This window comes from Acomys minous (genome assembly GCF_964271855.1).
Source record: "Acomys minous genome assembly, chromosome: 11".
Taxonomy (NCBI): domain Eukaryota; kingdom Metazoa; phylum Chordata; class Mammalia; order Rodentia; family Muridae; genus Acomys; species Acomys minous.
Window position 1 is genome coordinate 95,978,908 of NC_140492.1, and position 12,914 is coordinate 95,991,821.

Here is a 12,914-nt window from a genome sequence, read left to right on the forward strand (position 1 = left end):
TGGGATGTGTAATTTTAGTACTTCACAAGTTTCTGACAAAGATGAGCTAAAACTTATATTTTTCTCTAGTAGCAAGGATCCTATAAACGAGGCAAACAGTCTTTGGAGGATTGTGGAAATTCTGATTTCGTATGCTGCTTTAAATCACTGCTACAGTAGCTTGTAAGGGGTAGAGTTGCCTCTTATATGTCGTCAGTACGTAACTGCTGATGCTGACATTTTAGAGCCTCGTCTGTTGATTCCCACATACAAATCAAACAGTGCCTTTTAGTTTATAAAATAAATGTATCTGATTGGCCTAGTTCTTCATAATCTATATAAAATATAGTTTCTAGCAATAGAATTTTAAGCACATCTTCAAAGAAGGTTTGGGTAATTGGTTAAATCTTATGATTAGAATCTACTAATTCTCCGTGGTAATGTATTTCTCAACATGCTCCTCCCATAATTTTTTAACCCTCTTTTTAGCTTTTTACCTTTGTGGAGTTGTTCTATGGAGTGCTAACCAATAGTCTAGGCCTGATCTCAGATGGCTTCCACATGCTCTTTGACTGCTCGGCTCTGGTCATGGGACTCTTTGCTGCCCTCATGAGTCGATGGAAGGCAACCCGGACTTTCTCCTATGGGTAGGTGTGCTGTCAGGGCCTGAGGACGGCCTTCAGCGGCAAAAGTCAGTACTGGCAGTACAGAGAATAATGCTGGTACACATTTGACTAATTCTGAATGGCAGTTGGCTAAAGGTTATTCTTCCTAACACATCTGTTTAGAGGCTAAAAGAAAAACACCACCTAAAATGTTCACATTTTTGTTCAGCATGTTTCTTTGGGAGATGAAATATTCATGACCATTCACGTCTTTTGTGTTAAAAGTATTCAAAATCTGAAGTGACTATATGAAAATATCTTCCCATTATTAAAATCTCTTTTGTATAAAAGCTATTTAGGAAGACTTATTCTAAATAAATCCACCCCTTACCAATTGTTTATATTTTGGAATTCTTGTGTGGTTTTGTATTGTTTTAAGGTTTTGTTTTGAGCCTGGCAGTGGTGGCACACGCCTTTAATCCCAGCACTCGGTAGGCAGAGGCAGGCGGATCTCTGTGAGTTCCAGGCCAGCCTGGTCTACAAAGTGAGTCCAGGACAGCCAAGGCTACACAAAGAAACCCTGGCTCCAAAAACAAAAAAAATTTGTTTTGTTTCATATGTTAAGTATTTGGCTGCATGTATGTGTGTATGCCATAGCATGCCTGATGCCCACAGAGACCAGAAGAGGCAGTCAGATCCCCTGGGTTCCTGGGTTCTCTGCCAAAGCACCAAGTGCTCATAACTTCTGGGCCGTCTTTCCAGACCCAGTGATTTATATTTTGAAAGATGAATGAACCAAATATACAATAATTTTGGTACAGAACAGAATCTGTGTGCCATAGAGATACAGGAAACATTGTAGTTTGAGAGAGAAAGAGATTTGCTAAAAAAAAAAATTAGACAAGGCTTTTTATAAAATGGCATTTTAAAAAGGGCTTTGTATATATAAAATTTCAACAAATATGTTTGGAATGAGTTTTGAATATTGATAGTATCTTTAAATTTTAATAATTTACATTATTAGTAACTTAGTATGAAAAGCTGGACTTGTTTCCTCACTATTCTAAGTTTGTAATGTTTATATTTTTAAAATACTTGTCAGTCTTTTTTTCTAAAAATTATTGTGTGTTTTTAGGTATGGCCGAATAGAAATTCTCTCTGGATTAATTAATGGACTTTTCCTGATAGTGATAGCTTTTTTTGTGTTTATGGAGTCAGTGGCTAGATTGATTGATCCTCCGGAACTAGACACAAACATGTTGACAGTAAGTCTTTTTCTTTTCCTGTTTAAGTTTCCACTCATATTTACATGGCTTTTCCCTACCAAGGGCTAACTAGGTGTAGCTATTGGCCTATGGTAGCTTTAATTTTTGTTTAAATCAGCATAACTTCCATTCTTGGTACTTTAGTCTCCCTTATGCACTATTTCATTGTGTGCAATTTTATTAACCATGGTCTACTAAATGAAAAACTCCTTGAACAAATAAACCTAAAGTTTTAGTCATTTTTAAGCAGTGTGTTATGATGCGTGCCTTTAAGCCCAGCACCTCAGAGATAGTCAAGAGGACTCTAGCTGTTGTATTGCACTGCATTATTATAATGGTTCTATCTTCTTACTGTTACCATTAGTCTCTTACTGTGCCTAACTTGTGCTTTATTATAAGTGTGTATGTATAGAACAGAACACAGCATGTATGGGCTGGCTTGGTACCATCCATAGCTTCAGGCACACATTGAGGTCTAAAAAAGACTGCCATGTTTATATTATTATATTATATTATTATATTATATTATATTATATTATATTATATTATATTATATTATATTATATTAATCCTTTTCTTGAAGCCAGCCGTGGTGGTGCATGCCTGTAATCCCAGCACTCAGGAGGCAGAGGCAGGCAGATCTCTGTGAATTCAAGGCTAGCCTAGTCTACAGAGTGAGTCCAAGACAGCCAAAGCTACAGAAAGAAAACTTGTCTTGGAAAAAGAAAGAAAAGAGAAATTAATCCTTTTCTCAAATATCTTAGATAAATATAGTTACATTATAAAACATATATTATGACTTAATAAATTTTTTTCCAAAATTGTATTTTTAAGAATCTGAAGGCATTTGTAATATGTCAGAGATAAAATCAGAGAAGAATAAAAATTGTACAGGTTTTTCCCAATACATTATATAACTATTAAAGCAACTTTCAGTTCTTCCTATACCCCAACCCTTATGCATGTAGTTCCTTGTAGGTGGCATGTCCTTCCTTCACGCTGCCCTTCTGATTGTTTTGAGGTGTTGCTTGCGTGTCTCCTCTGTTGGGATACTGTCCCTTAAGCCCACTCCTCTCTTCCATCTTCAGTCTCTCGGGGTCTCTTCCTCTCAGCATCCCTGTTGTATCTTACGCATACTCCTTTTAGCAGCACTGACTGGTGGTTGCTGTTTACTCATTCTTCCACAGCTAAGATGAGTTCTGTATCATTAATTCTTTTTTGTATCAATGTGCTGGCACTTGAATTTTTAATTATGTGTGTGGATGTTTTTCCTGTATGTGTGTATGTATACACCACATAGCATGCCTAGTGCCCATGGCAGCCAGAGAGAGTGTGAAATCCCTGGGAACAGGAGATTAAAAATGAACAATTAATTCTCAACAGACTAAACATAGTTTGGAGTTTTGGTTCAGTTGTACATTTGAACCAAGGATGTACCTGCCTGTCTGGGTTTTTGTTTTTTTTTTTTTTAAGATTTGTTTATTGTATATGAGTGCTTTATCTGCAGAAGAGGGTATCAGATAACATTATAGATGGTTGTGAGCCACCATGTTGTTGCTGGGAATTGAACTCAGGACCTCTGGAAAAGCAGATGGCGCTCTTAACCACTGAGCCATTTCTCCAGCCCCGTGTCTGTCTGTTTTGAGACAGGTTCTCACTGTGTAGCCCAGGCTGGCCTAGAATTCCGAGATGGGCTTGTCTCTGCCTCCTGGATGCTGGATTAGAGGTATGCAGCACGGTGCCCAGCCCAGATTTGCCATTCTGTGTCACTTGAATTCAAATCCTTGTTACAAGTGCTTTCTTAAGCATTTGAAACCACTGGTTTTCCACCCATGCCCCAGTTCCTCAAACAATGATTCAGACTTTATTATTTGTGAATAAATGCCTGGACCATAAGCGTTGGCTCATTCCTTGACTACCTCATAACTTATTTCACCCATTTACTCTGTTCTGTATGTGCCACATGGCTGGTTACCTCTCCTTAGTTTCATGGGTCTATCTTCCTCAGAGTCCAGGATGAATCTCCCGCCTCTGACTTTCTCAGAGTTCATCTTTTTCCTCCAGAACTCCCACCTCCTATTTCCTGCCTCAGCTAGTAAGCCATCAGCTTTTTACTGACAGGCGATGCTTCCATACAGTACATGTCGATTTTCTAAATAGCAACTCTTTTTTCTTAGCTTCACAGTTAAAGTTTTCTTTTCTCCTTTTTGCTAGCCAGTTTCCATTGGAGGGCTGGTAGTAAACCTCATTGGTATCTGTGCCTTTAGCCATGCCCATAGCCATGGGCACGGAGCGTCTCAAGGGCACTGCCACTCATCTGATCACAGCCATTCCCACCATGCTCATGGGCACAGTGACCACGGCCACAGCCACGGATTCACAGGCGGAGGCATGAACGCTAACATGAGGGGTGAGTCCTTAGGAAGTACTGTTCTGCTTTAGTTGTCTCAATCGTGTGTGCTTTCTGGTGTCGCTGCTCTAGAGGAGGTAGGACCCGGGAAGTGGAGCCAGTAAATGAGAAGACTCAAGTGTCATGCAGTAGCCAGCTTTATTCAGAGCATCAGACACTTTAAAGTCTGAGAGTTAAGAAAGGTCTCATGGGGCTGCAGAGATGGTTCGATTCCTAGCACCCACATGGCAGCTCACACCTGTCTGTCACTCCAGTTCCCAGGCTTCTGAGAGCTTCACACAGACATACATGCAGGCAAACACCAATGAACATAAAATAAAAATAAATTTAAAAAAGAAAGGTCACATGAGTAAAGTTCATGAGCTTAAACTATATGCAGTCACAAGGACAAACTGCATGTGGCAAAAACATGTTTTTCCATAGAAACATATAAAAATAGTGTAAACATTTAATTGAATAACAGCAGTGAGCAGTAATGAGTAGTCTAAGGTGAGCCACTCTATACCTGAAGGAGGAGCGCGACAACATAATCCAAGAGCAATTCTGTTTTAAAGAAACCGAGGTCACAAGACTTGTCTGGTTCTTTGGAGTGCTCTCACAAGCACCCAGAACTCTCCTCACATGACTCACTCCTGGACCGAGGCCCAGCATTCTGCTACAGTTACTACTCAGGAATTTTAAAAAGGAGACATGCAAGAGTGTAGCTCAGTGAAGGGCTTGCCTACCATGCCCAAGGCTCCCTGCACAGAAGAAGAGGGAAGCAGAGACTCCGTAAAGTGCAACAGCGAAAGTCCATCACAGAAAAGCAGTTACCTCGTGACTCAGGTACACGTGGTGAGACTCCGCCTCAGCGTGGAGTAGTAGCCGAGAAGAGGAGCAGTTAGGACAGTCTGATCGTTGGGCCTGGTGTTCCCACTAGTGAGAGTTCTGAAGATCCACAGTCGTGAAGCATTGTACCTGTAGGCAGGATGGGGTACTACACTATAAAAGTAGGCGAGTGGAGAGAGCCTCTGTTGTGTTCCTCCACAGTAAAGTCATTTTACAAAAGGAGATGAAGGGCCTAGAGATGGAGCTCAGGTACAGAGAGATGTATCTGCAGTTGCCTACCGTACATGCAGCCTTTGAATATCAGCGCCATAAAAGCAAACAAGGAGGCACGCTTTGCATAAAGACTCGTGTTTAAATAACTTGCTGTAAGTACAGCCTTTTTTCATATATACAGAAGAATATTCTGACTGCAAGGGAAACACTTCAGTGAACCATTAACAAACCTACATGTTTGTTGTGCTGTAAAAATAGTAGGATTGTATTGATGTCTTGTGGTAGTGAGTCTTTATACCGATGGTTTATTGTTAGTAATTGGGTAATGTGGAATCTTGGCTCAAGGTAACTGGTAGAGTGACTGAGGTAAAGGAGCTTGCTGATGACCTAATGGCCAGAGTTAATCCCTGGAAGTCATGTAAAGGAGAAGGAGGAAACTATTCCTCACAACTGCCTCTGACAGTTGTTTAGGAGTTAAGATGTTTTTAGGTCTAGATAGATGTTTTAAGTTGATAATGACAAGCTGGGCGTGGTGGCGCACTTGGGAGGCAGAGGCAGGTGGATCACTATGAGTTCAAGGCTAGCCTGTCTACAAAGCCCAAGGCTACACAGAAAAATCATGTCTTGAAAAAACAAAAATAAAGTTGATAATGATGGGATATGATAGATATTGATTTACACCAAGATAAGAAAGATGTTCTCTTCAAGGCTGCCAAATAGAAATAGCCAAAACGCTAAGAATGCAACATTTATATAATTCATGATTATTTTATGATTCTTCTTGCTATACATAGTTTATTGTATATGTGTGTAATAATATAAATGCTAGGCCGGGTGTGGTGGCACACGCCTTTAATCCCAGCACTCGGGAGGCAGAGGCAGGCGGATCGCTATGAGTTCAAGACCAGCCTGCTCTACAAAAGGAGTCCAGGATAGCCAAGGCTACACAGAGAAACCCTGTCTTGAAAAACCAAAATAATAATAATAATAATAATAATAATAATAATAATAATAATAATAATAATAATATAAATGCTTATAATGCCTCTGACCACCACACGTGCTTTGAGTCATGCACATCACACGCAGTAATAAATACGTACTTTTTTCTTTTTTTTTTTTTTTTCTTTTTTTTTTTTAAGATTTATTCGTTTATTTTGTATACAGTATTCTGCCTGCACACCAAAAGAGGGCACCAGGTCTCATTATGGATGGCTGTGAGCCACCATGTGGTTGCTGGGAATTGAACTCAGCACCTTTGGAAGAGCAGCCAGTGCTCTTAACCTCTGAGCCATCTCTCCAGCCCAATACATACTTTTTTCAAAAAAATAATTTTACTTTCAAGTTTTTGTAGGCAGAAATAACCTTTAAAAACATTCTTTTTTTCAAATACAAACTTAACTACATTATTTTCTAAAGGATTCTTCTAAAAAGATTATGGAAAACACTCCATTTTTTAACTACTTATATAACTTTTTTTCCCGTGAAACAAGGTTTCTCTGTGTAGCCTTGACTGTCCTGGACTCACTCGGTAGACCAGGCTGGTTTCTGCCTCCCAAGTGCTGAGATTAAAGGCATGTGCCACCACCTGGCTATGTAACTTATTTTTGTGCAGTACAAGGTAGCCTTGAAATACATACTTCTTAAAGACAAAGTCTCACTATGTAGCTCTCACTCTGCCTTGCCGTTGCTTCCTGGGTGCTGGAATTAAAGGCCTGTGCCACCATGGTTGGCAATAGATTTACAAAAGAAAAAAAAGGCTCAAAGGCTTAGTACATAGCTCAGTAGTAGAGCTCTTGCTTACCGCACTCTGTCACTGTTGCCTGCATCCTTAGATACCCTGTACTCTGAATTCTTTGACAGTAACCATGTTTTAGTCGCTTTGAAGGGCCACCTACCAGCAAGGTGCCTGGTGCTGATAGTATAGGATGGGTAAAGAGCTGAATGAGATGAAGTTCGCTTTCTCACGTCCTTATCGGTTCCTTTGTAGGCGTATTCCTCCATGTATTGGCAGACACGCTGGGCAGCATCGGTGTGATTGTTTCCACGGTTCTTATCGAGCAGTTTGGATGGTTTATTGCCGATCCCCTATGTTCTCTTTTTATTGCCGTGTTAATATTTCTCAGTGTTATCCCACTGATTAAAGATGCCTGTCAAGTTTTACTTCTGAGACTGCCACCTGAATACGAGAAAGAACTACATACTGCTTTAGAAAAGGTACTTTCCTCGTTACTTACCCTGTCCTTTAAAAATAGCACCTAATGTTGAATAAATTGATCTAACAAGAAATGTGCAAGATATAAGTGAGTAAAATACAGTGTAACTTAGCAAACATAAACAAAACAGGTGCAGACTTAGTGGTATAAGACTATAATCGCAGTTGCTTTGTAAGATGACCAAAGTTTAAGGGCAGCCTGGGCAACTTTAGTGACACTGTCTGAAAATAAAAAGAGCTGAGGATGCAAACACATATACAAGCTCTGCAGTCAACCCAGTGCTGCTGGAAAGGGAAGTGTGCGGCCTGAGTGGGCAGGAAGGGAGAAGAGATGAAGCCGTGCACAGAGCAGAAGCTAAGTAAACGGAAAGATTCCATACGGTGAAGACGCTGGTTTTCTAATTCAGGTTAGTTGTGTGATGTTAGGATTTTGTTTTTTGGTTTCCTTTTGTTTCTTTTCAGTATTAGTTAAAGCATGCATGAGCAGGGCATGGTGGAAGATGTGGCCCAGCACTTGAGAGGCAGAGGGAAGAGGATCAGAAGTTCAAAGCTCTCCTGGGCTACATCGCCCTATCTCAAAAAGAAGAGACAGGAAGCTAGGAAGTAACTCATTCAGCAGAGGGCCTGCCTCACAAGCCTGAGGATCTGAGCTCAGTCCCCAGAACCATGTAATGGGGAAAGAATGGCAGTGTCGCCTGCATTCCCAGTAGGTCAGGACAGCCTGATTTAGAAGTTCTGAGCCAGGGAGACCCTGTTTGAAAGAGGGTACATGGCATTTTTGAGGATAACCTCACTGGGCCTGCACATACACACACACACACACACACACACACACACACACACACACACAATTGAAAAAGTGCTTGAGAAATGGCTCAAGAGGGCCTAGGTTCAATTCCCAGCACCACATGGCAGCTCACACCTGTCTGTAACTCCAGTTCCCTTGGATCCAATACCCTCACACAGACATACCTGCAGGCAAAACACCAGTGCACATAAAATAAAAACAAGTCATTAAAAAAGAAAAGGTGCTTCAAAACAAAGTAAACTAAAACATATATAAATATATATTATAAATATAATTGGTAGAACCCTGTTTTGTGATTATACAGTTTTTTTGTTTTGTTTTGTTTTTAGATAGGGTCTTGCTACATAGCTCTAGTTGGCCTGATACTCACTCTGTAACCTGGGATGGCCTCAAATTTGCAGCAATTCTTAAATCTCCCTGGGGGTAGGATTATAGGCATGTGCCTCTATGCCCAGCTTCACCCACTTCTTAGATTCTTTTAAAAAGTTACCTAAGTTTTCTCATGCTCTCATAATTCATAGATACTATGTCATACTTTTTAATACCTTCCTATTGCTTTTGAAATGGGGTCTTGTGTATGGAGCCCAGGCTGGACTTGAATTCTACATGTAGCCTTGGATAGCCTTGAGTTTAGATTCTTCTGCCTCTGGCTCCCAAGTACTAGAAATGCAAGCATATATCACCTCACCTCTTTTAGTTTCCAGCACATGGGATTGAACCCAGGGGTTTGTAAATATTGGGCAAACAATCTGTCAACTAACTACATCCTCAGTTCTAAAAAGTATTTTTTATTTCAAAAAAATAGTTCATACAGAGGCAGAGAGATGTCTCAGTGGTTAAGTGTTCACCACTAGTTGGCAGTGTGAACCTGGGAGAGTGGAGCCTAAAAATGAGTCGAACTAAAGTCATGCAATAGCCAACTTTATTAAAAGCACCAGACAGTTTACACTCTGAGGCTTAAGAGTTACATGATTAACGTGTACAGTCTCAAGGACATAGCGCACAAGCCATGTGGCAGAAACATGGTTTTTTCCATATACTATCCAGCTGTAGTGAATAATCAGCAGTAAAGTAAACCCACTCCTGTCCTCTACTCCGCACCTGGGGGCCGTGAGAGCACATTTTAAGAACAATTCTATCTACCTACCTATCTCTATTGTTTTGGTTAAGATATTTAAGAAACTGAGGTCAGCCGGGCGTAGTGGCCCACGCCTTTAATCCCAGCACTCAGGAGGCAGAGGCAGGTGGATCTCTGTGAGTTCGAGGCCAGCCTGGTCTACAAAGTGAGTCCAGGACAGCCAAGGCTACACAGAGAAACCTTTTCTTAAAAAACAAAAAAAGAAACTTGAGGTCAGACAAGGCATGGTGGCACATGCTTGTATCCCAGTACTTCCGTAGGTAGAGTCAGGTGGATCTCTGTGAGTTCTAGACCAGCCTGATATACAAAGTAAACCCAGGACAGCCAGGGCTACCCAGAGAAACCCTGTGTCTCGAAAAACCTAGAAAAAGAAAGAAAGAAACTGAAGTCACAAGACTCTGGTCTTGTTTTCTTGGCGTTTTCTCGCTAACATTGAGCATTCCCCTCACACGGACCGTGTTCTGGCCCTTCAGAGAGCTTGTTGATGCAGGTGCAGCTCCCAGGAGCCACGTGGTGACTTGGTTGTTTATAACTCCATGGGATCCAGTAACCTGACCTCCATGAGCACTGTCCTCACATAGTATACATACACACACATACATACATGAAGGCAGAACATCCATATACATAATAATAAGCAGATCTCTAAGTAATAGCAGCAGATATGCCCATTGCAGATTAACACTTTAAAAGTTGTTTCACTACATAAATATATTTGAAGAGTTGGAGGAGGTGTAAGCAGTTAGAGCGCTGGCTGGTCCTCAAAGGACCACATTTAGTTCCCAGAGGTCTGCGTAATGCTAGTACCAAAGGACCAACACCCTCTTCTGGCCTCTGTGAACACCAGGCACACACATGGTACACAGGCACATGCAAGCAAGACACCCATACATGTAAAAGAAAAACAAAAATAAATACTTCGGGAATTAAAGTTGCAAAATACTGTTGATGAGCTTTCTCTGCTTGCTATATTGAAAGAACATACATTTTAATGCCAGTGTATTATTACATGTACTTATTACATTTAGTTTTCTGTAGCTGATAATCCTCTGTTGTTGGAAACTGAGGTGCATGCCTGTAATCCCAGCATTGAGGAGACAGGCCAGCGATCTCTGAGTTCAAGGCCAGCCTGATCTATAAGGGGAGTCCAGGTCAGCCAAGACAGAGAAACCTTGTCTTGGAAAAAAAAAAAAAAAAAAAAAGGAAAAGAAAACTGGGGCTATCTTTTAATCTGTTCTCTCTGTAACTGTGTGTGTACACATATTTCTCAGTGTAAAGAACGCTGAAGTTCATTAAATGTGCTCGGGTAATGTTTACAGTAAGTGAAATACGTTCTGTGTGTCTTGCACACCTTACTACAAGCTATCTATCCTGTCCTTTACACTTCTCTGGCCTCACCATAATGATTTCTAGATCAAGTAATCTCTATATACTTTATTTAAAAATCATTTTATACCTCCTTCTCGTTTATTTCACAGATACAGAAAATTGAAGGGTTACTATCATACCGAGACCCTCATTTTTGGCGCCATTCTGCCAGTGTTGTAGCAGGGACAATTCATATACAGGTGACATCTGATGTGCTGGAACAAAGAGTTGTACAGCAGGTAATTTTTGTCTGTGACAGTTCATGTAAAGAATTGCATACACCATATCGCTTAGTAGTCATTTACTCTTTTAAAATATATAGCCCGGGTGTGGTGGCGCACACCTTTAATCCCAGCTCTCGGGAGGCAGAGGCAGGCGGATCTCTGTGAGTTCGAGGCCAGCCTGGTCTACAAAGCGAGTCCAAGACAGCCAGGACTGTTACATAGAGAAACCCTGTCTCAAAAAACCTAAATAAATAAATAAATAAATTATCAATCTTGCTGGGCATGGTGGCTCTTGCCTTTAAACCTAGCACTGAGAGATGCAGAAGCAGGCAGAGCTGCATGAGTTCTAGGCCAGCTGGACTATATCGCAAGGCCCATTTGGAAAAGAAAACTTGTACTAAATACATTATCCTAAATTCTTAAATTTTCTAATATTTTAACAGGTTACAGGAATACTTAAAGATGCTGGAGTAAACAACTTAACAATTCAAGTAGAAAAGGAGGCATACTTTCAGCATATGTCTGGCCTAAGTACTGGATTTCATGATGTTCTGGCTATGACAAAACAAATGGAATCCATGAAATACTGCAAAGATGGTACTTACATCATGTGAGATGTCCCCTGTGGCATCAACAGTGGAGGCTGAGTGATGCTATCATGTCAGACCGGAAAGATAGTTGCACATAACTGTACAGAGCCTTTAGAGCCCCTCCTTTTGGACTAAGGAGTCTTTTTAAGAGGAAATTGAAATGCAGAGTGAAGCATTAATTGTGTAAGAGGACATGGTTACCGTTTGAATCATGTGTATGAAAGGGATCTTACATTTGAATGAACATGATGTACTCCTGTCACATCTTCAGAAATGGACGCTTAATGATGGATGCTGGTGAAGACCAAAATTTCTTCCGTGCATTTACTTTCTATCAGAAAGTATCTCCACTGTAAATATGTATTTACATGTTTATTACAAAGACCCAGATGAAGTTTTTAGTCGATTTTTGCATATCTGAAGGACAAAATGGAAATAAAATTCTATATTTATGAATTTTCTGTATATAAAAACTGGTTTCTAATTATAATTTAAGTCCATTAAGTAAAAGCTGTATTTCTACTTGAAATGTAAACTATTGAGGAGAAATCGATTTGAGATAAACAATGAAAATAGAGAACTATAGTATAGTTCCTGATGTGTTACGTGATTTAACCACTCCATTAAATAAATTTTTTTATTTTTGGTAGTATTTGCAAATGAATAATTGATTAAAGATCTTATACTAAGTTGTATCATGTTACTCCCTGTTATCTGTGCACTCCGAGGTGGAATATCCTGTGCTCTGGCATCCTGAGACCCTCCTGGAGCGGCCGCCCTGAGTCCGACTGTTCACTTGTCACCTCCTCGCCTATGCAGCAGTCTCAATAACTGACATTTGAAAATTGTGTTCTCCACCTGTGGTTATAACATTTTTTTTCCCTGATTTCTGGGGAAATGTACACGTACAATAAATAACAGAGTAGTTTTTCAAGATCTAAGTAGATTTGTACGTAGCTCTTGGCTACAATGAAAGCAGAATGTCCTAGAATCACTTTTTGTTTGTTTGTTTGTTTGTTTGTTTTTTGTCTTTTGAGACAGGGTTTCTCTCTGTAGCCTCGGCTGTCTTGGACTCACTTTGTAGACCAGGCTGGCCTCGAACTCACAGCGATCCGCCTGCCTCTGCCTCCCGAGTGCTGGGATTAAAGGCATGCGCCACCACGGCCGGCTCTAGAATCACTTTCTATAGCTTTGTCTACCATAATCATTTCCAGTTTTAGCTAGATGTATAATCTAAAGAAACATTATGATAGACATATGCAGTTTTATGA

The 12,914-nt window shown here is 40.4% G+C and overlaps 1 protein-coding gene across 2 annotated transcripts in view; it reads left to right on the plus strand.

The window, feature by feature from the left end:
• SLC30A5 (solute carrier family 30 member 5) overlaps positions 1-12,338 on the plus strand; it is a 33,214-nt gene extending 20,876 nt beyond the window's left edge. For both annotated transcript variants that reach the window (XM_084801343.1, XM_084801344.1), the window contains 6 exons: positions 469-626; positions 1,720-1,849; positions 4,064-4,259; positions 7,291-7,517; positions 10,940-11,068; positions 11,497-12,338. In XM_084801343.1, the coding sequence (XP_084657469.1) occupies positions 469-626; positions 1,720-1,849; positions 4,064-4,259; positions 7,291-7,517; positions 10,940-11,068; positions 11,497-11,667 (1,011 nt within the window). In that variant the 3' untranslated portion in view covers positions 11,668-12,338. The remainder of the gene's footprint in view (positions 1-468; positions 627-1,719; positions 1,850-4,063; positions 4,260-7,290; positions 7,518-10,939; positions 11,069-11,496) is intronic.
• Positions 12,339-12,914: the final 576 nt, after the last annotated feature.